This window comes from Lissotriton vulgaris, chromosome 6, assembly GCF_964263255.1.
Source record: "Lissotriton vulgaris chromosome 6, aLisVul1.2, whole genome shotgun sequence".
NCBI lineage: Eukaryota > Metazoa > Chordata > Amphibia > Caudata > Salamandridae > Lissotriton > Lissotriton vulgaris.
This window is the reverse complement of record NC_141694.1, coordinates 574868556-574892462: the sequence shown is the minus strand read 5'-3', so window position 1 is coordinate 574892462 and position 23907 is coordinate 574868556. Positions and strand designations below refer to the sequence as shown.

Sequence of the window (23907 nt, the reverse complement as noted above, 5' to 3'; positions counted from 1 at the left end):
GAATAGGTTAGTATAGTAGTGCAGTTCGAAAATTGATTGCATTCATTATTTTATTTTTTTAAATAGCAAATGGATAAATACGTACCCAAATCACATTTGGCAAAAGGAGAAATGCAGAAATTTGAGATTAACAAAACATTTTCAATAGTCTCAATATAATTTAATTATTTTAACTACCATATTTAATCAGTATTAAATAATAATAATAAAATTCAGTGCAACATATGCCATAAAATCTACAATTAATCAGATTGGCAATACCACATGAGGCTTTACAGTTGTTTACAAAATGCTCGTGCCTAATTAATACATTTCAACGCGCAGCAGATTAATTGAGTACCGTTGCCTGTTCCTACAGCCTCCTAGCCCATGCCTGGTAGTGAGGTTTTGGGAGCCTCTTTTGTACATTCTGTAGCACTGGACACACTCATAATTAGGCTAGAACAGTGATTCCTAATTTTAATCCACAAACAAATATAAAAAAATCTATTTTATAGGAACGTTGGGGATTTTCTAAACTCAACTGAGGCCACCCGTTATGTTTGATGTATTTACATAGATTCCACGAATGAATCTGAGGACACCAACTTAATTTTTAGCTTCTAATTTCAAATTCCTCCACATTTACAAAACGTTTTCAAATGTTCAATTTTACATTTTGTTTCTACATTTATATACACTTTATATACACTTCAGTAGTCTGTTAATATGATTTCATTTTCTATGTAGACTACTCCCTGCGTAGGACGTCGCCGAACCCTAGGGGTACCTGGACCACAGGTAAAGACCCGCTGGGCCAGCAGTAACTGGCCTACGTTTTTTTTCCAGGATCCCCGGGTCACAGTTCCTCTGTGCAGTCTGAAATATAATTCAGGTGGGTTCCATTTTAGCTATACTTGAATCCAGTATCCTCTCAGCACGATAGTAGACATGCAGGGGGAAGCACACAAGACCTTTCACTAAGTTTGTACAAATAGAATCGTTTATCTTGACTTTGCGGCTCTTTCAGCAGAATTTTCACAAGATCACTATTTGTTTTTCATAAGACATACATAGAACCACATCCTAAGTTATAAACTGGGCCAGTTGAATTATGCGGCCTCAGATACCAAATTTTGTGGCAGGGTTGACTAAATTGTCATGTTATGTAGCGTAATGCAGCAAATTGAATTTATAGTATTACATCATCATTTTGTCATGTTTGATAATGGGTTCGAGATTATGTGCCAGAATTTGGTAATTTCATAATTGAGCGGAAAACAAAGCGCCTGCAAAATCGCTTAATTCCATTCGCTCTGGTTTTAATTGATAATAAAAGTGACAGTGTTATTGACAAAGGCATGACAGAACATTCAATCGGTCACTCGAATACTTGCTAATACTAGACTTGATTTGTGCTGTAAGATGGGGAAAGGCTATACCAATCCTCCCAAATAACATTTGTAGGATTTGGTGAGGATGACCAGCTACACACACCTCAAGCACTAACCATTCAACACATTTACCGCCAAACATATACACACACACACGCACTGCTAATGATGGAACTCAAACATGCCTAAAACATGTTTTGATCTGTGATGCACTCTTGGAGAGCGTGAAGATACCAGAACTCATGAAGACTATCCGGTAGTTCTTGTACAAATCTATGCGATAAATACAATAATTTACTTTGTCCATAATGTGTTCTTCCCATGATGCACAGCATAACAATGTTACTGTAAGAAGTGAGAGAGAGGGAGAGAATCATTGCATCAAAGGTGTTTCTGTGTAATGTGAACTCGTTTGCATTGCTTTAAGCTTCAAAACGTATTTCTTTCATATAGGTGTCACACCATCCTCTCAATCTCTGGGAAACCTATGCTGTGAACAATAAACAAGTGACATTTAAGACCAAGAGCTCGTCAGCCTTGCCCAAGAAACTGCAGGGTGGGCTGTATGCTTCTGTTCGCAGTTCTGGATACGGTAAAACCAGCTCTTCTGTGAAACAGGCGGCGTCCTCTGGAGAAAAAACAACTGCCAAAGAGGCGGCCAGAAGGTCCAATGTAAAAACGAACTTCTCGCCAGACCAAGCACGAAAGAAAGGTAGATTGGATGGTGTTGATATCTCAATCGGGCATGTCAAACATAATATTGATTGAAACATCTAAGATTAATTTCTTTGACCCGAACTGTCCTTGTCTTTGATGTTACTTTGACCCCACTGTCTCTGTTTGATATCACCTTTGACCCCCCCAACTGTTCCTGTGTTTGATGTTACCTTTGACCTCTACAGTCCTAGTGTTTGATGTTACCCATCAAGTAAGGAAGGGAAGTGTTGCCGGGTATGGATTCTAGTATTCTGGGGAGTTTCTGTATCCCATCGTCATGCGGGTGAATTTAAAATCACTGATCTCTTTAATATAATTTTAATGGTGATCTCGGCAGCTGTACAGTTATGCTACTTCCAGATTTAAATATAATTTGCATTGTACTTGTTGAAAGTAGTCCAACTGTAATATACCTTTATTAGAGAACCCAGCTTTTGGATTATTAGATATCAGAGACTAGTACAATGTTATTTCTAGTATGTGAAACTCCGTTTGCAAAGGTAAGTACATTTATTCCAGTTAACTCAAAGCATATACATACAAACATGCGTTTGCAAGGTTCCATTTAAGAATGAACAATAGCATTGTGGTGTGCATGGGCATGATTGCATGTGGGAGCAACTTGTTCAGCATTTCACTTCTCCCACTCATCAGAAACGTCATTCTAAGCAGCTGCTCCTGATATAAGTCACAGTTTATGCACCAAAGAAGAGGGTGTGATACAGACACGTGTTTGCACCGCACATCCTTTTTTAATGGGTATATTTTGATTATATTGTTCTTGCTCCTGTAGGGCAGCACATGCCCGTAGGTAAATAACCTTACAATGTAACCATTTTAAGCCACCGAACATAATATTCCCTTCTAGGCCTTAACCCCGTCCTTTCTCCAGAGCAAACTAGAGGAATACTGTAGGGGCGGTGGCTGCGTGCATTGGACTATCACTTACATTAAAATAGCTTTTTTCCACATAGCCTGATCGGAGAAAAGCTATTTCAATGCAAACGGCTGTGCATACACATAAATGTTACACTACAATTACACCCTTTAAAGAAAGCGTGCTCATTAATGCTGTGCTGAAATGTGACACTAGCTAGGATACATGCCGGGCCTGAGAACGGCGCTGTGCTGTGTGGTGAATAGCAACACTGGATGTCCTGAGACTTTGTTCTCAGCACAGGTGTGAAAAATGCACTTTATTGCTGATCTGTTTTTATCTTGCTGCTCTGAGCTTAGAACTGGGCCCTTATTCAGAATCGGATGTGTGCCCACATTTTGACAGCTACTGTGAGAGGTTAGCCTGGCATATGCTGTCCACTATTCTAGTGGGCACCTTGCACTAATCCAAACGACCCTTATTGATGGTAGGTTTAAGATAACCTTTATAGAAAGCTATCATATTGGTAGCTTAGGAGAGCAGCCTTCAGACTAAGTCTTGAAGGAATGTAAAGCAGCTTATTTTACCAGTCTATAATCTCATGACTGATTAAATGAAAGGAGAACCACACCAGGTATATATATATAAAATATATGTATTTATTCTAAACACACCCCTCTAGTCTCTTTATGAGGCTAGAGGCAAAAGTACAATACAAGAACTTAAATAGCACACAGTAAATAAGCACAGTATACGTTTTGCCCTAGGGGCCTCATAAACCATATACTAAGAAAGTGGTATACGCCCTGCTCAGAACATAGAGACAAGGCCTAGGGCATGTAGAACCGCTGGGGCAGCCGGGTGTATAGGTGTCTTTTCGTGTCGGGTTTTGTCGTCGTTTCCAATGGAGAGATGCAACGAAGTGCTGCAGGCAACCAGGTGAAAAGTGTCCGGATGGATCCAAGGGTGGATCGGAGATCTTAAGAACCTGAAAGCAAAGGGGACAGAGTCTGGGTCACTAGCCAGTGACCAGGAAGGCGACAAGGAGATGCCAGCCGATGTCGGGTGCTTTAAGGTGATGTAGGTGAAGCTTGACTCTTCAGCCACGAAGTCCAGGAGGCGTCGACGACAACCAGGAGCTGGATTCGAGCTGCCCCACGTCGGATGTCGAGTGCTGCAGCGTCGGTATCCGGATTGGACCCAACAAGCCTTGGCAACAGCAACCCACGCAGAATGGAAAGATTGGCTTCTGTTCAGACCAGCAAGGTCTGAGCGACTCACCCTTTGGTGGGGAGTCAGGGCACATCTGGAGCAACCAGGAAAGCCCAAGGAACAAAGGATTTACCTTTGTGGGGACCCACCAGTCAACGGACTTGGGATCGCGAAGAGCCTCGAGCAGAAATGCCAAAAGCGGGCCCACGGAACACTTGTGGAGTGTAGGCCTACAATCTTTGATGCAAAAGGTGCTCAGGGCTTGGACTACAAGTAGCCCAACGCACAACTTCGGGAAAGCTCGAGAAGTCGATGCACTCGCAAATGTGCTGGATGTCCCGGAGTTCCGGTCCCACGTCTCTCGTGATGGCTACAGGTCTCAGCTTTGCTGGGGACTCGTGTCGGCCTCAGAGATGTCTGGAAGTCCGTGTCCTGTGTCGTAAATTCTTTGGGATCCGACTGGGGCCTCGAAAATGCAAACCGGCAAGATGCTTCTTTGGTGCCTGTTTGAACAGGGGAGTCACTCCTTGAACCCAAGGGAGATTTCTTCCGTCTTCCAGTCAATATGGAATGTCTAAGGTTCAAGATATATGTTTCAGAGTTTCGTCCAGGGTAATCTAAAGTCCTAGGGACTGGGTTCCTATACTTATACCAAGTTTAGGAATTGGACTAACTCTGGTGTCTCACCTATGGGAGGACCTGGGGAGGGGGTGGTTACACCCCTTCCCCTTTGTCCAGTTTCACGCCAGAGCTGGGGCTGAGTGCCCCAGCAACCGGTTTGAACTGGGAAATGCACAGGGACACCTTGTGTGCCCCAGGCACTGTCTGGAAAGCATTCACTGAATGCAACCCACCCTGCCCCATTACACTAAAGGCTGTCTGGGGAGGTGCTGGCACCTCCCTGGACAGGAAACCTATTGTCCAGGCCTCCCCTGCTGGAGTTTCGTTTAGCAGCGGGAGGTCAGACTCGTGTCTGTGGCAGCAGCATCCATTTTGTGATGCTGGGGCTCTTTAAAACTATTACCGGGTAAGTAAGTATGTACATGTCTTCTCCCTCTAAAAGGGTGGCATTCTACCCCCGCTGCCAGGATTGAGGGGGAGGGGGTAGGATTCCAAAGTGTTTGACACCAAACACAACATGTTTCGATGCAGCCACGAGGTTATAATGCACTTAAGAGTATATGGTATGGCTGTATCATAGAACAGCTATAAGTAAGGAATTCCGAAAGATGCAGAGGGGCTCAGCTCATGCTTGGGCACCCTCTCACACAAAACCAAGCACTCTGCCTTCAGGATTGTCAAGGCCTACCATAGGAGTGACTAATAGGTTTATATGTGTCTATATAGATGTAGATATAGGTATACCATATTTAAGTAAGGGGTACAACTACCACCCTACCCAGGCTGCATTAGCAGACCTGTGGTGTCATTTTGGAAGGCTTCCCAGGGGTGGCATAATACATGCTTCAGCCCCTGGTAGGCCTCTGGGGTACCTATGCCCTTGGTACCTAAGGTACCATATACTAGGGACTCACAAGGGTAACCCAGCAACCAATTTGGATTGTACCTCATGTACATGCAATCAGTTTAGAGAGGGAAAGGCTGGGACCCTGGATAGCAGGATCGCAGCCAAACGAAGTAAAAAAACAATCAAAACACCAGGCAAAACATGGGGGTAACCATATAGTCAGATTCCACCTTCCTACAGCTACTTCCTGCACTTACATAAGGTGTTTTTGGTAGATACTTCTTCCTCACCTTATAAATATCCTTAGGTTCCATATTGGGTCAGCCATCTTTTTCTCCTTGCAGTACTTCCCCAGCACCACTAGGTGGCGCAAAACATCTACAATCATTGCGTCAACCACCCAGTAATCGACAACAGGGACTCTATATATGGTGCATGTGTTGGCAACAGTTCCTTGTTCTACGTCTTAAGGATCCAGGCCTGGAGTTCTCCTGTGTTTGCTCAAATAAGATCTTCAGCTCAACCCTTCTGCATTTTGATTGGTGGATACACTCCTCCAGTCATTTTTCCATTTTGTCCTCTATAGTTGCAGGCTACCGTTATGGATGTCTCTTCATTGGAATGGGGTGCTGAGTTGGGTAATTTGATGGGGCAAGATCTTTGGTCCACAGCAGAGTAACAACTAGGCATCAATGTGCTGGAGCTGCCAGCCACCCGCCTAGTTCCAAAGACGTTTCTCTCCTCATGCTCCACATCGTTGACCATGCCCTTGACCAAGGGAAAACCTGCCTCCTAATCCTCCTAGATCTATCCTCGGCCTTCGACACGTTCAACCATGTAAAACTACTCGAACGCCTCAAATTCAGGATGGGATTGGATGGCTCTGTTCTAGAATGGTTTAGTTCCTTCCTCCAAAACCGATCACAGAGATTCCTAATCAACGGCAACCTATTGACTCCCTCTCCAGTCACAGTTGGAGTCCCTCAAGGATCAACCTGTTCACTACCCTCTTCAACCTTTACCTTGAACCTCTTTCCGAAGTTCTACGCACATCTCCTACCATGTGTACGCTGACGACACTCTGATCTACATCAAAACCTCATCCCTCGAGGAGATTCTCTCCCTGAATGAGGCCCTGAAAGTGACTGCCCAATGGCTCGCCTCCAATCAACTTAAACTCAAGGCAAAGAAAACAGAAATTTCTTCTAATTCCCCCCCCCCCCCCCCCAAACCAATCCCGAGATGCAGACATGGATTAAGACTATTACAGTCTTAGATCGCCCACTGGCCATCGTCGACTCGGCCAAATCTCTGGGAATTACCTTGGACAGTAATTTGAACATGCAGGACCACATCAACGCAATGGCCAAATCAGACAGATTCCACCTGAGCTACCTTAGGAAACTGAAACCCCTCCTCGACACTGCCGACCTAAAAATGGTAGTCCAAGCACTTGTCATCTCCAGACTGGAATATGGCTGCTCTACCCTCTCGGGTTTACCTAAGATCTCCCTGGCACCTTTAAAAGCCTGCTGTCGTACTTCTTACGAGCTCAAAAAAATTCGACCACATTTCTCCACACCTGAAAGCTTTGAACTGGCTTCCTCTTGAGGCTAGAATAGAGCTTAAACTGGCCTGTATCACGCACAAGGCCTTATTCTCAAACTCCCCTGCTTATCTTGCACAGTAACTTGTGGTATCCGGAGGAATCAGAAACTCCCGTTCCTCCATAGACCTCCTGCTACCAATGCTCACGTCCGGAAAAGAAAAAACTTACAATCAGGCTTTCTCTGGGGCCGCTCCAAGAATATGGAACTCTCTCCTGCCCTCCATCAGAAGAATCCCTTCTCTGGCAGGCTTGAAAAAGGAAATCTTCCTTATGGGTAAATTCCTTGATTAAATGTTGCCTCCAACCAGCACAGAGACCCTGATCGACTCTCGACTACTGCCTCCCCTCGGATTACCTAGTCACCGCTCCTAGAAACCTGGGGACTTGTCTCGAGTAGCTATAAATTGCACACTGTACATACGTGTCCTCTATCCTTTATATATCCTGCACCCTGCCCCTCTTTACCTTCTGTATATTATTGTGATTCCAAGCCTATTGTACATGGCTATGATTCCTGTAAAGCGCTCTGATACTCTAACGCAGTGCTTCCCAATCTGTTCGCCATGGCTCCCTGGGGATCCATCAAAACTAGCATGGGGAGCCACGCTCCAAGCACTTTAATGCATTTAATGTTGAAGGGTTTGTAGGGTTCAGTTAAACTATTTATACTTAAACACATGATGGTGATGATCTGTAAGTGACATGCCCAAAGCTGTAACTGTAGTGCTTAATTGATAGCATGTTGAGGGAGATGACCTCCATATTTCACAGGATCCTCACGTTCCAACACCCCCAAAGTAAGCGGAAGGCGCCCAATTAATTGTGTTAGACTTGCTGATAGTTTAGTTTTTTCCAAATGCATATTGCACCAATGCAAGTTATCAGGAAAAGTACAGTTGTCCTGTTTCTCAAACCACTAAGTGATATTAAGTATTGACATGTGTACTTGAACCATAGGTACTTCCACTATACATTTCTTTCAGTACACACACATTTCCAGACAGGCCAGCTCGCTCTATGAGCACAGGTAAGTAAAATACCATATAGAGCATAATGCCAACACTTGGAAGCAAGAAAGAGGGACGTTTAAAAACAAAATAAGAGGAATCTATTTGCTTGCATTGAATTGGAGACCATTTTAGGGAGAAGACAGCTAAAATAAAGCTGCATGTAATCACGAGTCGCCCTGCTGAGACAGGTGTGCTGACACACATGACATGTGTAGAAATGGAAGTGAATGCAAATATTCTTCAAGCACAAAAACACTTTGGAAATGCATAGGGGTGCTATCTAGTACTGTAAGTGGGATAAAAAAAGATTGAGAGGGTTTTCTAAAAAAAGGCATGGCCAAAGAAGTGTAACTAGAAATATACTGTTCCGCCTTAGTAATATCAAACCCCATGTGTATATAATACCTTCATCCGCTTCATCCCTATTATTTTCAGGAGGAAACACACAATTACTCCAGAGGGCGGACTTACATCCCCCCCACCCTACCAAAAAAGTAACAGTGGGGAGCCGTGGCCAACAGCCAATGGGGTCAAGGGAGCCGCGAGTAGAAAAAATTTGGGAATCGCTGCCCTAACGTGTCGAGTTCACGTTCTATAAAACACAAAAATAAAATAAAGTTTTAATTTATTTCCCAGATGCTTGCTTAAAAGCATTTGTTTGCTACATACAGCCAATTTGTCATCCTGGCCCAAGAATTATGGATCGTGTTCAGGGATTTCCTTACCACTACATTGCTATGACCTGGATAACCAGTCACTAATTTTCCTCATTACTTGTGTGGTGTATGTTTGTGTGTCTTTTGCCACTCTTTGTTTTATTTTTATTGAGTTTTTGAGAGGTATAAAATGAAAGAAACTGAGCAATACAGCAAAACAGACTATGCTACCCTTTAACATGTGTGCAACTTTATTCTTGTCCTTTTTGCGCTGGACCCTTGGCTAAAAGTATGAGGACCTTATGTGGGGGGTCTTGAGGGTTTAAAAGTTATGATGATAACATTGCAAACATCATATACAAACCTGCCAACAGTTGCAGTATGCGATTACGTTCAGACCAGTATTTGGGAAGAATCAGGTCTATTTTTTCTCTTCTGAATTGTGTCCAAGACTGTTGATACCTCTAATCTTTTTGGGAGTGTATTTCCACAGCTTACAGGTCTGTACTGAGATGAAGTTCCTACTAATGTGAGTGTTCTGATAAGGGGGAATTTTCAGGCGTGGAGACATACTTGAGCTAAGAAAGTTGGTCCTGCCCTATGAATCACCCGTGTGCACTATTAAGGGCTTTGAAGAAGATTCTTGTTGTGACCGGTAACCAGTTTTGAGTTTACGTTGAGAACTTGTCTTGCATTAGGGTCCTGGATTATTTGTAGTTTATTTTGTAACTGAAGAAGTACTGTCATGATAGGTAGACCAGGAGCCAGCGATGTATTTAAGTAGATTTAATGGTTCAAGTAAGTTGGTACAAGGTGCCCCATCGGGAGCAGCATCCTGCTGCTCAGCCCCACTCAATCTAACTGGTCACTCTTTCAAAGCATGCACACACACCCAACATTCTGTGACATCACACTCATGCAGGCTGAGCAGCCAGGACTAGGAATCATAGGATATAACATATCACCTTCAGTTAGAAACAATGAAACATCAAGAAGGAAAGTGAAGAAAATAATCACATTCCGTTCATTGGAAATGAAATCCAATTAGGTCACAAAAATCATATCTGATAGGTAAATGCATTCTTGGTTCACAACAAAAATCAAATAGCATTCTAGGATATTAAAGTCAATAAGGTCAAATAAGATGGTAGGAGATAAATGATTCCTCTATTGTTCACTCAAGAACATATAGCATAAATAATTGTATTCTTCATATAGAATGGTAATGAAACATGTAAATTCACATTTAAAAGATTGCACATGTTTTCAGGCAGGATGCAATCAAAACAGATAGCAAATGTTTCAGGGACAATGCATTCACCACACTTACCCAGTACACTCTGAAGGTCACCACCAATCACCACAACACACCCATCTCCCTCAGCAAAGGAACATGAAAAGAAATGTGCACATGTTCCAGCAAGGATGTAATAAAGCACAATAAATGACGTGCGAGGGAGAAACAAAAATGTAATGCACACTGACAATACAGCACTACTCCTGAGTACTCTGCCAACACAACCCTGACCTGCAAGGCACAAAAAAAACAGCTCTCCCAACGCAACCTTGACATGAGAGGGATAGTGCCAACGCAACCTTGACGTGTGAGGCAAAGCACATTCCCAACACAACCCTGACGTGCGAGGGACACTGCCAATGCAACCTAGACGTGCGAGGCAAAAGACATTCCCATCGCAACCATGATGTGCGAGGGACACTGCCAACACAACCTTGACGTGCGAGGCAAAAGACGTTCCCAACGCAACCCTAACGTGCGAGGGACACTCCCAAGGCAACCATAACGAGCGAGGGCCACTGCCAACACAACCCTGATGTGTGAAGAACACTCCCAACGCAGCCATGACGTGCGAGGGGCATTGCCAACGCAACCTTGACATGCGAGGCAAAAGAAATTCCCATCGCAACCCTGACGTCCGAGGGACACTCCCAACGCAACCATGACGTGCGAGGGACACTGCCAATGCAATCTTGACGTGCGAGGCAAAAGACATTGCCATCGCAACCCTGACGTGCGAGGGACACTCCCAACGCAACTCTGACGTGCGAGGGAAAAGCATGAAAAAATACAACACATGACCCACAAAACATGCTTGGACAAAGCACAGTGCATACCCCACAGGCATTTTATACAAAATCTCAGCATGTAAATAACAGTAGCTGCTAAAATAATATAGAAGTACATTCACATTAAATTTTGGTTGAAAGGTCTTACATAACAGTACCAAAGTACAACATGCATTAACTGTGCAGGTAAAACATGAACATTTCTTCTTGCTTGTTTATTAGAAATAATCAAAATAATAAACTAAAACAACACAAAGTAGTCACCGTTGTCATTAAATGGAATTGCTAGAACAAAATCTCCACCAGATAACAAGTCTTGAATCAAACCTCTCCGGTGACGCTGCTTCCAACATTTTGCAGTTGTTCCTAAACTCTCTCATTTCCTTGTAAGTTGATACATGCGCAGCTCCAACCTTAAGATGCATCGAAACATGCTGTTCAGTCTCTTAAAAGCGTAGATTTGAACTTAACACAGGGACTGGCGGCTTCCAGTTGTAAAGAAATCTGACCAGCCATTGCATTTAAAAGTGACTCTTCACATATTTGCCTTTCTCTGGTGGGAATTTAAACAATTCTTTATTACACACAAATTCCTTATTTCACAAGACACTGCTTCACGACTCCGACTCACTAAAAGCAGCGCTGTTTCCACAATCACATCTCGTTGGAAACCTGCCCCCGTTCCATACAAGTCACAATCTGAAATGCTCTAGACAGTTTCTGTTTTGCGCTTTGAACTTGTGTAGATAAACCCCTTCAAATGATGCTCCCTCTCATTAGAACTCTGCTTCCTTCACAGCAGATATGACACGCAGGGTTGGGTGCACACGGTCAAACTTTGTTCAGCACGAAAATTCTCACTTTAACTTTCTGTAACCTCCTCATCTAAGTTGTGCTGCCAACTAGTGGAACTGGACACAGTTCACCGCACACCAAAACACATTTATCTTAGAGCAGCTTCCCATATGAATAAAACAATTTGTATTTACTTTCAAATACTAGCAGTTTTTGTTTACTTTTAACGAAGAGCTTCCTTTCTGCGCTAATCCTCCCTCGCACTTGGATACACACGTGCACAGCAGGGTGATTTACCTTAAAGACCAGCAGACTTTGTATACTTTTAAAGAGAAGCTTGCCTTCAACGCTAATTTTATTTATTTATGTATTTATTTTAAAGGTTTTATATAGCGCTGGCTGGACCCAAGAGTATCAGAGCACTTTACAAGATACATATTAGATTCAGTTAAAAAATAGCATTTGAGTACTTGGAATAATAAAATGGACAATTTGCATATGTAGCGCAGAATTTGAAAGGTGCAAAACATGGAAGATCAAGGTTAAAACAGCAGATCGAAGGTAGTAGAGAGAGAGTGATGGGGTAGAGCAGTGTAAGGCAGAGTGGGAGTGGAAGATTAGTGTCAGAGTAAAATTAAGAGCCCCAGTATTTGTTAAGAAGGAGCAGCTTGAGCTCTTTCTTGAAGCAGGGGTAGGAGGGGTTACAGCGTAGCTCTTTAGGGAGAGCATTCCAAGACAGAGGATTTATTTCCAGAGAAAGAGAGAGATTGTGTAGTTTTCTTTTCAGTAGAGGAGGGACAAGGATAAGAGCGTTAGTGCTCCTCAGTGGTCTGGTGCAGCCCTCTTTGTGGAGTTTGTCGGAAAGGTAAGATGGGGAATTTTGGTGGAGGGTTTTGTGGGTAAAGCAAGCAGTTTTATAGGTGGTTCTGCCTTCAATCAGGAGCCATTTGAGCTCCTTGAGAACTGGGGAGATGTGGTCAAATCGTTTACCAGCGATAAGTCTGGCAGCAAGGTTAAGAACGGATTTGATGGGGGCAAGGTGGACTTTAAGGGTTCCTGCAGGAGTGGCATTACCGTAGTCAATTCTAGATAGTACCAATGATTGCACTACCGTTTTAAAGTCATCGGTTGAGATGAAGGGTTTGATTTTTTTTAGGTGCTGCAGTATGAAGAGAGCACCTTTGGTCGAGTTTTTTATGTGAGGGGTGAGACTGAGGTTCTGATCAATGCTGATGCCGAGGGATTTGACAGAATTAGAGACGGAGAGAGAGCAACTGAGGGCTTTGATGTCAGAGATCCAGTGAAGAATGGGGAGCGGGTTGCTTTTGGGAGAGAAAAGAATGATTTCAGTTTTTTTAGGGTTAAGTTTGAGGTGTTTTTGATGGAACCATAGTTGGATCTTGGGGACGCTCATGGTGACAGGAAGAGGTCTGGAAAGGCAATTGCTGATTTTAATTTGTTGAGTTCGATGTTGAATGAAGGAAGTGAACCACTTAAGAACAGTTCCATCAACGCCGAAACGGTCTTAGAGTGTGTTGATTAGGGCAGCATGGTTAACAGTACCAAAGGCAGTGGTGAGATCAAGAAGAATGAGAAGGAATGCTTCACCTTTGTCTAGGGAACGATGGATGTCGTCAGTGATGTTGAGCATGGCTGTTCAGTGCTACAGCCCTTTCGGAAACCTGATTGAGAGGCATCTAAGAGGTTGAATGCGTTGATGTGATTATCCAGCTGGTGCAGAGCGCATTTTTCTAGGGCTCTGGATAAAAAAGGAACGTTAGAGAAAGGGCGTAGGTTATTTAAGTCGTTTGGATCAGCTGATGCGTTTTTAATAATGGGGGTAATTTGACCTAGTTGGAGGGATGCAGGAACCATACCGGTGGCTAGGGAGGAGTTGATGATGGAGGTCCAATATGGGGCGATGGTGTGTTTTAAATCTTGAGCAAGATGGGCTGGGATAGGATCTCTGGAATGTGATGAAGGTTTTAACTTGGAGATGATGTTAAGGATATCACTTTCAGAAATAGTTAATCCAGGAAGCATTGTTCTTTGGCTGGGGGACATTCTGGGGGGGGGGTACTTCTGGGGTGACAGCGGTGATGGGTTGAGCAGCGTCCGGGGGGGGAGGGTGGAATGGTAGGAGATGCGGGGCGAAAGTTAGGGAGCGGAGAAAGGTGATGTGGGGCAGCGAAGGATAGGTCAATCTTGGTGATTTTGTCTAAGAAGAAGTTTGCGATTTCCTCACATCTTTCAACTGAAGCTGGAAGATTGGGAGGGGCTGAAGTAGTTTGGTTTTTAACAATGTTAAATAGTTCTCTTGGTCGAGTTTTTACCCGGTCAAGTTGAGAGCGGAAGAAGGTTGCTTTTTCGTTAAAGATATGTTTTTTATAGCGGGCCCTCGCTGCTCTGAGGAGGGTAAGATTAGAGGAGGAGGGCTGTTGCCTTCAAGTGCGTTCGGCCTGTCTAAGCGCTCGCCTTTCGTTGTTATGATCGGCGTTGAACCAGGATTTGGATGGTTTGCTTTTTTGTAGTTTGAGTTTGGCTGGAGCGATTTGGTCCAGGACCTCAGCGATGGAATTGTTGTAATGTTCCGTAAGGTCATTGGTGCTGAGGGGGAGAGGAGTAAGTCGTAGGTGGGCTTTAATTTTATTCTCCAGCTCACCCGGGGGGATGAGGTGAAGATTTCTAGTTAGTTTCATTTGTTTAGTTGTATTAGAAAGGGGGGGATATGGAGTTGTTGATCGTGAAGAGGATGAGGTGATGATCGGACCAGTCAATGGGGATAATGTTGGAGAGAACAGCCAGGTCTTTGCTGGTGATGACCGCATCAAGAGTGGCACCTTTGTTGTGTGTTGGAGAATTGCAAAGTTGCTTCAGGTTGCTGATATCAAGTAGGTCATTAATAAGGTTGAACGCGGGGTCATCAGTTTTATTCCAGTGGAGGTTGAAATCCCCCAGGAAGAGGTTACAAGAGTTGGTGGCAACTGATTGAATAAGAAGATCGGATAAATCTCGACAAAGGAGAGAGGGTCGCCAGGAGGGTGGTAAATATTATGCAACCGAATCGGGGGGAGCCCTGAATAGTGAGATCAGCACTCAGATATTGAAAAGTAGATAGGTCTGGGTGCGGGACATGAGTGAGTAGAAGTTCATCTTTATAAATCATGGCGAGGCCCCCGCCAATTTTGATAAGCCTATCTTTTCTAAGGATGGAGTAACCTGGGGGTGCGAGAAGGTCTAGGATAGAGGTGGAGTGGTCATTGAGCCAAGTTTCCGTCATAAATGCGATGTTGATGCATTCACTGAGTAAGGTCTCCGCGATATCCGTAGCATGGCAGGAAGCTGAGTCGCAGTTGACCAGCATGCAGTTGAGGGGTTTGGAGTCAGTCATTTTAATGGGGGAACAGGAATGGATGGTGGTGAGTTGTTGAGGTCTGGGCGAAGCAGGGTAGGGCGGGGTCCTACTTGTTCCAAGGATCACTTGGATAGATGAATGAGGTGAGAGAGAATTTCTAGTCACTGTGGAAACGAGGTGGTTAGATTTGAGGTGAGGAAGGACAGGGGGGGAGATGGTTCAATAAAAGGGGTGGTGTGCTATGGTGTTTACTGCAGGACGACTCGGATGAGGAGAATTTGAAAGGGGGGGTGGACTCTTGGAAGAGGGGAGCAGGGTTCATTGGTATGAAGTCCTGGGGGTAGGTGTGACAGGAGGGGTTTATTGAGGCAACATCAGTTACCTGGTGGGGAGTTGAACGGCAGTCGGTCAATGTGCAGTTAAGTGGTTTGGGGTCAGTCATTTTTGTGGGGGAACAGGGTTGGATCATGGTGAGTTGTTGCGGAGGTCTGGGAGAAGCATGAGAGGACGGGGTCTTGCTTGTTCCAAGGATCACTGGGGTAGATGAATGAGGTGGGAGAGACTTTGTGGTCAGCGTGGAGTCGAGGTGGTTAAACTGGGGGCCTGGAAGAGCAGGGGATGGGAGATGGTTCGAGAAGAAGGGTGGTATGCTAGAGCGGTTACTGTTGGGCGAAACGGGTGAGGAGATTATGGTAGGGGGAGTAGCCCCATGAATGTGAGGTGCAGGGTTCGAAGGTACGGTGTCCTGGGGATAGGTGTGACTGGAAAGAATCTTAGTGCCATGGGATATAAAATCATTTTTGAAGGAAGAGAGTTCTGACACGAGGGTTGAGAGGTGAAGTTCAATATTTAGGAGAGATGGAGTAAGAAGAGTAATGGGGAGGGAGGAGAGGAGATTAAGGGGGGGAGAGAATGGTTCCGGTTGATCAACAATGGAGAATTGGGGTGTGTGATCAGTGGAAAACCAGGTGGACGGGAGAGAGGGGTGTTAAGGTTGCAAGGAGGAAGTGGTGTGGAAGGGTGTGAGACGGAAGTGGGTGTATTAAGGTGACAGTGGGAGAAATAGTAGGACTGTTGGGAGAGAAGGTGGAAGGGGTAATTTGTGCAGATGTTGTGGAGTCGTGGGGCAGGAGGGCTGGCCGAGGGAGTGTGTGGGAGGCCGAGGTAGTTGTAGGACGAACAGGAGGTGGGGAGGAAGATGACGTGGCCGTGGGTAGAGATATCTGAGGGACTGGAGTTTCTGTGTCTATTATTGAGTCCGGGACTAGCTGGGTAGGGGTCAAGGAACGAGGGGTGAAGAGGGTCACTTGCGATTGGGGGGGAGAGAGGTTAGCCAACGAAAAAGATGGTAGGTTAAGGAATAAGGAACTGAAGTGGTGTTCAAAAATGGTGAGGTGGTTTTCTGAAGCTTGATTGAGGATATTTCCTGATTTGAAAATAGAGATGTCGATTTCACCAGGGAAAGAGGGTGAAGGAGTGGTGGAAAGTTTCAGACCATAAGGGATTTTCCGGGAGTTTGTGATTGGAAGGTGGCGGAGAAAGGTACTTTTCAATTTAGAGGGGCGTTTAGTGTAGAAGATGTAGTTAGTTTTAATGATGGAGGTTAGGCTAAGATAGGTGTCCACAAATAGGTTTCTTGATGGCAAATAAGAAGTTTGTGTTTGAATGTTTTTTTTGCCATTTTTGGAAAGGTACAAGGGGTAAAGGATAGACCAAGAGTTGGGTCCATGTTTAGTGATGGGCGAGTCCTGTGACAGGTGGCTAAGCTTGAGGGGTGGCATGATAATAATAATAATCCACATTTGTAAAGCGCACAATCACCCGTAAGGGTCTCTAGGCGCTGGGGGCCATCGGGAAGATTAAGCAAGCTATTGCCCAGAGTCACATGGTGCTGGGCTAATCTGCCACTGGTGCTGGGGATCGAACCGTGATCTCCAGATTCCAGAGTCAGTCGCCCTGGCCGCGGCGCCACACCTCTTCCCAGTCAGTGTTAGAGGGCAAGGGGTGAGGGGAGGACTGAGGGTGGTGGATTGGGGTAGAGCTCAGTGAGAGTGGAGAGTATAGGAGAAGGGGGGGTAAGAGGGACGTTAGAGTAGAGGTACAATTATCAGGAGGAGCTGTGTGCCATGGGAACCTTGGTGTAGAGTTAGTATAATCAGGGGGGAGGAGTGGGCCATGGAGGCAGGTTTAGAGTCGTGAGGTGGAAGAATGGGGTAAGTACTAATCAGGAGAGAAAATAGTGGAAAGTGGAGAGGGAAAATAGTAGGGGGGAGATCGAGATAGAGGGGGTGGTAGAGGTAGATAGAGAACTGTGAGCAGTAGTGATTAACAAGTCAGAGAGGGGGAAGGAGATGAAGACAAGGGTGCATCAGTGTGAGTTATTCAAAGGAAAAGCAAGGAAACGTTGATAAAAAAATGAAAAGTTAAAATTGTAAACATTGGGGCTAAATGAAGTGGGGGAGTCAGTAGAGAGTATACGTAGAGCAGAAGTGGATCACAAGATTAGAAATGGGATTGAACCATTCTGTTTGATCCTAAACCAAATATTAAAATAGAATGATTAGCATTATTTACATAGCGTTCCTGTTAGCATAAACAATACAGGGGTAAATTGGGAAAATTAAATTAAAATATAAAATTTTTAAAAAGGAGTCTATAATGAGTGACCATATCAAAAAACTAGAAACAGAGTGAGATAAACCATTATGATTGCACCTAGATAAAGTAATAAATAAAAGTAAAGATTAACACAATTCACATTACGTTTCGGGCAGCATTACCAGTCCAGGGATACCGATATTGAGATGGGAGTAATGGCCTGAGCGAAATATAGCGGCAACCCTATTGGGGTGAGAATGGAGCTGAGGATATTTAGCAGGAGAAGCGAAATAGTGATCCCTGCCTTGCAGCTATGAACTGGAGACGATTAGTGTGACAGAAGGTCATCTCCTTTGATGATGTTTGAAAGACTTTGGGTCCAGGTAGCCGTCTGATCCGGAAAAGATTGTTTAAGGATGTCCAGGAGAGGCAGTGCTCCTCATATTAGTCTTGGGAATGCAGTAAGTCGTGGTTGAGTGGGCAACATTGGGGGGAGGGGGGGCTGGTGAGGGAAGGTAGTAGGGGAGATCAGAGGGGAAAGGAGATCGGGACTGCCGCCATTTAGGATCCGTCCGGTTCACTGGTGGTAGTGGTCTTACTAGACCGCCATCTTGGGGTCAGGCATCAAAACAAGACACTGTGACTGGCAAACGTTGCACTTACCAAGAGGATTTTTTTCTTTCAAAACTAGCGCCCTAATGTATTACAGTTTTAATAAAGTTTCGGTGATTACCAGACTATATCACTTCAGGTCAGGTCAGGACACTGGATCTCGTGCGGCTGCCATCTTGGGGTCAGGCACCCTTCCAAGAGAGATTCGAGGGGTAGCCGTAATCAGCCCTCCATGAGGAGTTTAATTAGGGACAAATTGACAGTGCGCTGTGTTTGGAATGGGTGTTGAGAAGTAAAGACTCTGGCTCTGGCCACCTCTGGGCGCTGGACCTCACGGAACATCAAGCCGCCATTTTGGGAAAAGGTCTTACCGTCAATACACTCCAAGGAGATAAACCCAGTGAATTTCGACCTCACAGGATGACCCCGCCGGGTCAACTTCGCTCAGAGTATGTTGATTGAAGGGTCGGCGGGCCAAAGCAACATGGGTGATGCGCTTCAGAACCCGAAAACATACCGACATTTGGGGGATTAACGCAGATAGCACCTAGCAAGTCCTCCAGAGTTGCAGAGCCCTGTGCAGGGGGGCGGGCGGGAGGTATCAGGCGAACTCAGAGAGCCGTGCCGTTCGGCCCCGCAGAGAAGACGTTACCCCTATTCAAACGCTCCAGGTCCTCCCCCTGACACCTAACTCCCTTCACGCTTCACTAATGCTCCTACACGCTTCCAGCCGGTACTACTAACACCAAATTTGTTCACACTCAGCCGCTGGTGCCATCACAGCACTTTCATCGTGCATTACTGTGCACTGTACTCCGCCGCTGGTGCAATCAGAGCACACTCACTGCAACACGCTCTGTCACTGACCTTTGGAGCGCTTCCTACATGAACAGGTCCCAGACTCTAGCAGCGACTTCCAAGCACATAGTAGACAGTCAGTAGAAAGGCAGGTTCCAAGTCACTCGAGCCACAAAATGTCCAACGCCCAACACATACCTCTGTGGACTGTCTGTTGGAAAAGACACCGGTGGGGCATCCCAGGCGTTGCGCAGGCTTGATTTTCAGGCTTCTTTTCAGACTCAGGCTATCATCTTTTAGTTCCATCTGTAATTTCTTGGCTCTTCACGCGTGGTTCTTTTTAACATCGTTGCCATTTTTGTAACTGAAGAAGTACTGTCATGATAGGTAGACCAGGAGTCAGAGATGTAGTTAAGTAGATTTAATGGTTCAAGTAAGTTGGTACAGGGTGCCCCACCGGGAGCAGCATCCTGCTGCTCAGCCCCACTCAATCTAACTTGCTTGTCTTTCAAAGCATGCACACACACACCCAACATTCTATGACATCACACTCATGCAGGCTGAGCAGCCAGGACTAGGAATCATTGGATATAACAGTTTATGGATTCGATTTCTGGAGAATCCAATGTAGATTCCATGTTCATAGGCCAAGGGACTCTTGAACCCTGCATGAAATACTAAGGTACGGGAAGATACTTCAAAGTATTCTCATAGCATAGAAAGGGCTGTTAGTCAGTTTGTTGAGGTGATTTGCTTGAGAGCTTCGAGTCCATAGTCACTTAAAGATTGTAATTTTTTATGTCACACTGGACAGGTTCCCATTTATTTAGTATATCTTTTCTGAAGGATTTCAGTTTGCATCTGTTGCTGGGGGATGATCGGTCGCTAGATTGACTGGAGAGGATTCTAGAACAGATTGGAAGTTTCATCATGGTTCTTTCCAGTGGCAAACTAACATTTTGGTGAATATACTCAATGCACAGGGATCCTTTCTCATTCAGTCTGTCTTGTCCCCTCTGTATCCTGAAGCGCCATAGAAATAACCAAAGCAGCATAATGTAAGCTAGTGGAGAAAGAAAGAGTTATAGCAACTTAACTTGTTATGAAGAGCATCATTGTCCCCTGTAGCCCGAGATATTGTGAACCCTATTTCGTGCTTACATTAGTGAGGCCCAGTGTGTTTAAGATGATGGGAATTTCTCACCCATTTCTGTTGACAACCTCTGTTGATTGCTTCTGTGTTCATTGCATAGCATGCAGTGTCGGCAGTTCTCTTTCCATGCCTGTAGGAGAGTAGGGTCTGCAATCCTATGATCACCCCAGATTTTTGCTTTTTGCTTCACTGGTTTACGACTTTCCCTGGCTGTGGGCCTGCTAATCAGACCCACAGCCTAGCTGTTCTCTCTCTAAATTGACACACATGTACCGTAGGTGCATTTACCAATTGGTACAGGGCCACCTTATCAGTCCCTGTACAGTATACCTTAGGTATCCAGGGCATAGGTGTACCCAGGGCCTACCAGGGGCTGCAGCATGTATTATGCCACCCCTGGCTGGCCATCCAAATCTGACACAACTGGCTGCACGACAGCTGGGGCAAGGCGGTGTAATCACCCTTTGCTTTAGATATAGTATTCCTATATCTAACCCTAAAATGGACACATGTATTCCTATCAGTCACTCCTATGGCAGGCCTTATCAATCCTGAAGGCAGAGTGCTTGGAATTATGTGAGATGGTGCTCTGGCATGAACTGAGCCCGTTTGCAGCTTGCGGAACCAAGTCCTAATAGCTGTTCCAAGATAACGCGTACCATATACTCTTAAGTGCATTATAATCCTCGCAGTTATGTGCTATCTTTGGTATCGCTTTATCAAAACATGTCGAGTAAGGTGTCATACGAATTGAAATACTAACCCCTCGCCAATTCTGGCGACGGGGTTAGCATTCCACCCTTCTAGAGGGACACGACATGTATGTAACTGTGAACCCCGGTTAAAGCTAACTCGAGCCTCAGCATCACAAAATGGATGCTGCCACCACAGACACAAGTCTGACCTCCTGCTGCTGGGAGTCCTTCCAGCGAGGAGAGCTTGGACAAAGGGTTTCCTGTCAGGGGCGGTGCTAGCACCATCCCAGACAGGGTTTTGTGTATCCCAGGTAGGCAGGGCTGAGAGGAAGGTGACTGCAAGTGGCACCCCGGTGCTCACTGTGCATATGCCGGCTTAAACCAGTTCCAGGGGCACACCAGCCCCTGAGCTGGGGAAAGTCCGGACAAGGGAGAGGGGTGTAACCACCCCCCTCCTGGTCCCACCCATGGGCAGGACCTAGTCGCGTGCCAGCCCCTTTTCTTAGAATAAAGGTAGGAGCAGGCCCCCTTCCCAAATTAGATCATTCTGAATCTTGACTACTTTCCACGAAAGGAACTCTTGACTTCTTCTGAAGACTCTCCCTTGTGGCTAAGGAGTAGCCACCCTGCACCCGCAGGCACCATCTAAGCATCGCGGTTTGCTGTAAGTCCATCCTCCGGATCAAGACTGCCCAGCTCGACGAGACCCGGATTCCCTGGCATCTCTGACCTCTACCTGCATCATCAGCCCAGCTGAGATTCGTGGGTGTGACGAGACCTGAGGGACCGGCCATCTTCTGAAACTGCACAACGCTTAACCAGCACGACCGCCGAGAGATCCTCGAGTGAGTGCTTTGGGGTTTGAGAAGCCCTAACCCTGAGCAGCTCCAGCACCGAAGTCCAGCCCCCCAGCATCCACGAAATCTGCGTGGGGCCCTTCTGCTCTTTGCTGCTCACCGCGTTGTCTGGTCACTTGCCTGCTGGCTAGTGGCCCTCCTGACGACGTACCACGATGATTACACCGCTGGTCTGGTTGCTCCAGACTGGCCCTTGCTCCCTTCCAAGAGAGGAGCACCCCTGACCCTCCTGGTCCACTCCAGACGCCATCTTGACTCCACCGCGTGGGCTTGCCTTTGCCAAGGCTTGTTGCTCCAATCCTGGTTTCAGCATCGCCGACAGCAGACACCTTCGTGGGACAGCTCGCACCTCCAGCCTGGTCGCCGACAATGCCTCCTGGTCCGAGGGACAGCAGAGTCCAGCGTCGCCCCCTCACCTGGTCGAGGTGACTTCATCCGGTGCCATCCTGGTGCCCACACAATCACTGGCTAGTGATTAAGAACTGAGTCCCCTCTGCTTTCAGGTCATCTCCATCATCGATCCAGGCTTGGATCACTCCGAACATCATCACTGGTCGCCTGCCAGCAACTTCTTCTTTCAGGCTCCATAGACTTCAACGAGGATTCCCGACGTCTTTTGAACCCTATGCAGCCGCAGCCCCTGGGCTAGGTAACCTGAGCATTTCGGTGCTCCAACGTAGGTTCACTATCTAAGTGTCCAGATCCTTTTTCGTTTTCAGTCTACCTAGTCGGATTCGTCCGGAAACAGTAACTTTACAAATACTAGCCTCCATAGACTTTGTCCCTCATCCCGCGTGAGAGTGCACACTCTGCACCCGATCTCCCTAGGCCTCCTGCTCCTAACCTTAGGGTTCAGTAGTGTAGTCCTTGCGATCCTGAAGCCTCTGGATCTTGTTACTTACCTGCTAGTATTTCGCATTCCACTTTTAGTGTATATGGTTTTTCGTGCCCCTCGGCCATTTGTGTAAATTGTGCGACTTAAAGTATTTTCTTAAGAGTTTTGTATTGTGCTTAGCTCCCTGACTCATAAAGAGTTCAGGGTAGACTTGTTATAAATAAATATCCTTTTATTTTCATAACAACTTGTGTGGTGTCCTTTCACTTGGTGTTCAAGGGGTATATGTGATGGTATAACAGCTGGCTTAACACGCCCTCTTGAGTTTAGCCTAAAGACTGCTCTTGTCCATGCTACTAGGATAGCTGGTCTATAAGGTTGACTTACAACCAATCATCAATAAGGGTCGTTTATTATGATACACAGTGATCACTAGAATAGTGAGCACTATATATCAGGCCAACTTCTCACAATGCCCTTTCCAGTTATTGCATTATTGCCAGTGCCAGCCTTTGGCTTGCTGTGTAAATTCCAGCGTAATTAAGAGGCCAATGATCAGGTAGAGTATAATGCAGATCATTCTTTAATGTAGAAAACGTTTTACACAATAATCTGTCCGTTTTATTTTTCTTAATAAAAAACATGTATTCTTTTGTGTTTGTAAGTGCAGCATTTAGCTATGTAATATAGCATATATTTTACAGCAGTGGGCATTATTCCACTCTCATGACCCTGCTGGTTGAATGGAGTTTCTTTATTGAAGGTTACAATTCGCGAAGTTTCTTCTCTAATAACTAACAATCGAGCTAGTTGGTAATTGTCAAGGAAATGTTCCTAAAAAGCCAAGGTTCATTGTGCAGTTACAATTTTTCAATAAAATAATCCGCTTTGGTTGATTTTTTCATATCATGAACAGTATTGCACCTTAGTGTTTAGTAATCCAAGTAGTAAGGAAAAAATAAGTAATTTATTGAATAGAAATACAGCATCACCAGGGAGCATCCAATGCCATAGAAAGACATGGCAATCATGTACACATCAGTTAGTTGCATAAAATATGGTCTCGTAAAGTACAATTCGCCTGTCTAATCCGAACGTCACATGTTCATGTATTGGGGGTTAAATAGCTAACTTTTCACGCGATGCTTGTACAGCGTTTACTGGTTTTCTTGGAGTTGCACCTCTTGAATGCTTTCTATTTT

At 45.3% G+C, this 23907-nt stretch overlaps 1 protein-coding gene across 1 annotated transcript in view; it reads left to right on the top strand.

The window, feature by feature from the left end:
* The window catches only part of CEP162 (centrosomal protein 162), a 635242-nt gene that overhangs the window by 126702 nt on the left and 484633 nt on the right, over positions 1–23907 (top strand). The window contains exon 4 of the mRNA XM_086926571.1: positions 1827–2085. Coding sequence (XP_086782697.1) covers positions 1827–2085 — 259 coding nt within the window. The remainder of the gene's footprint in view (positions 1–1826; positions 2086–23907) is intronic.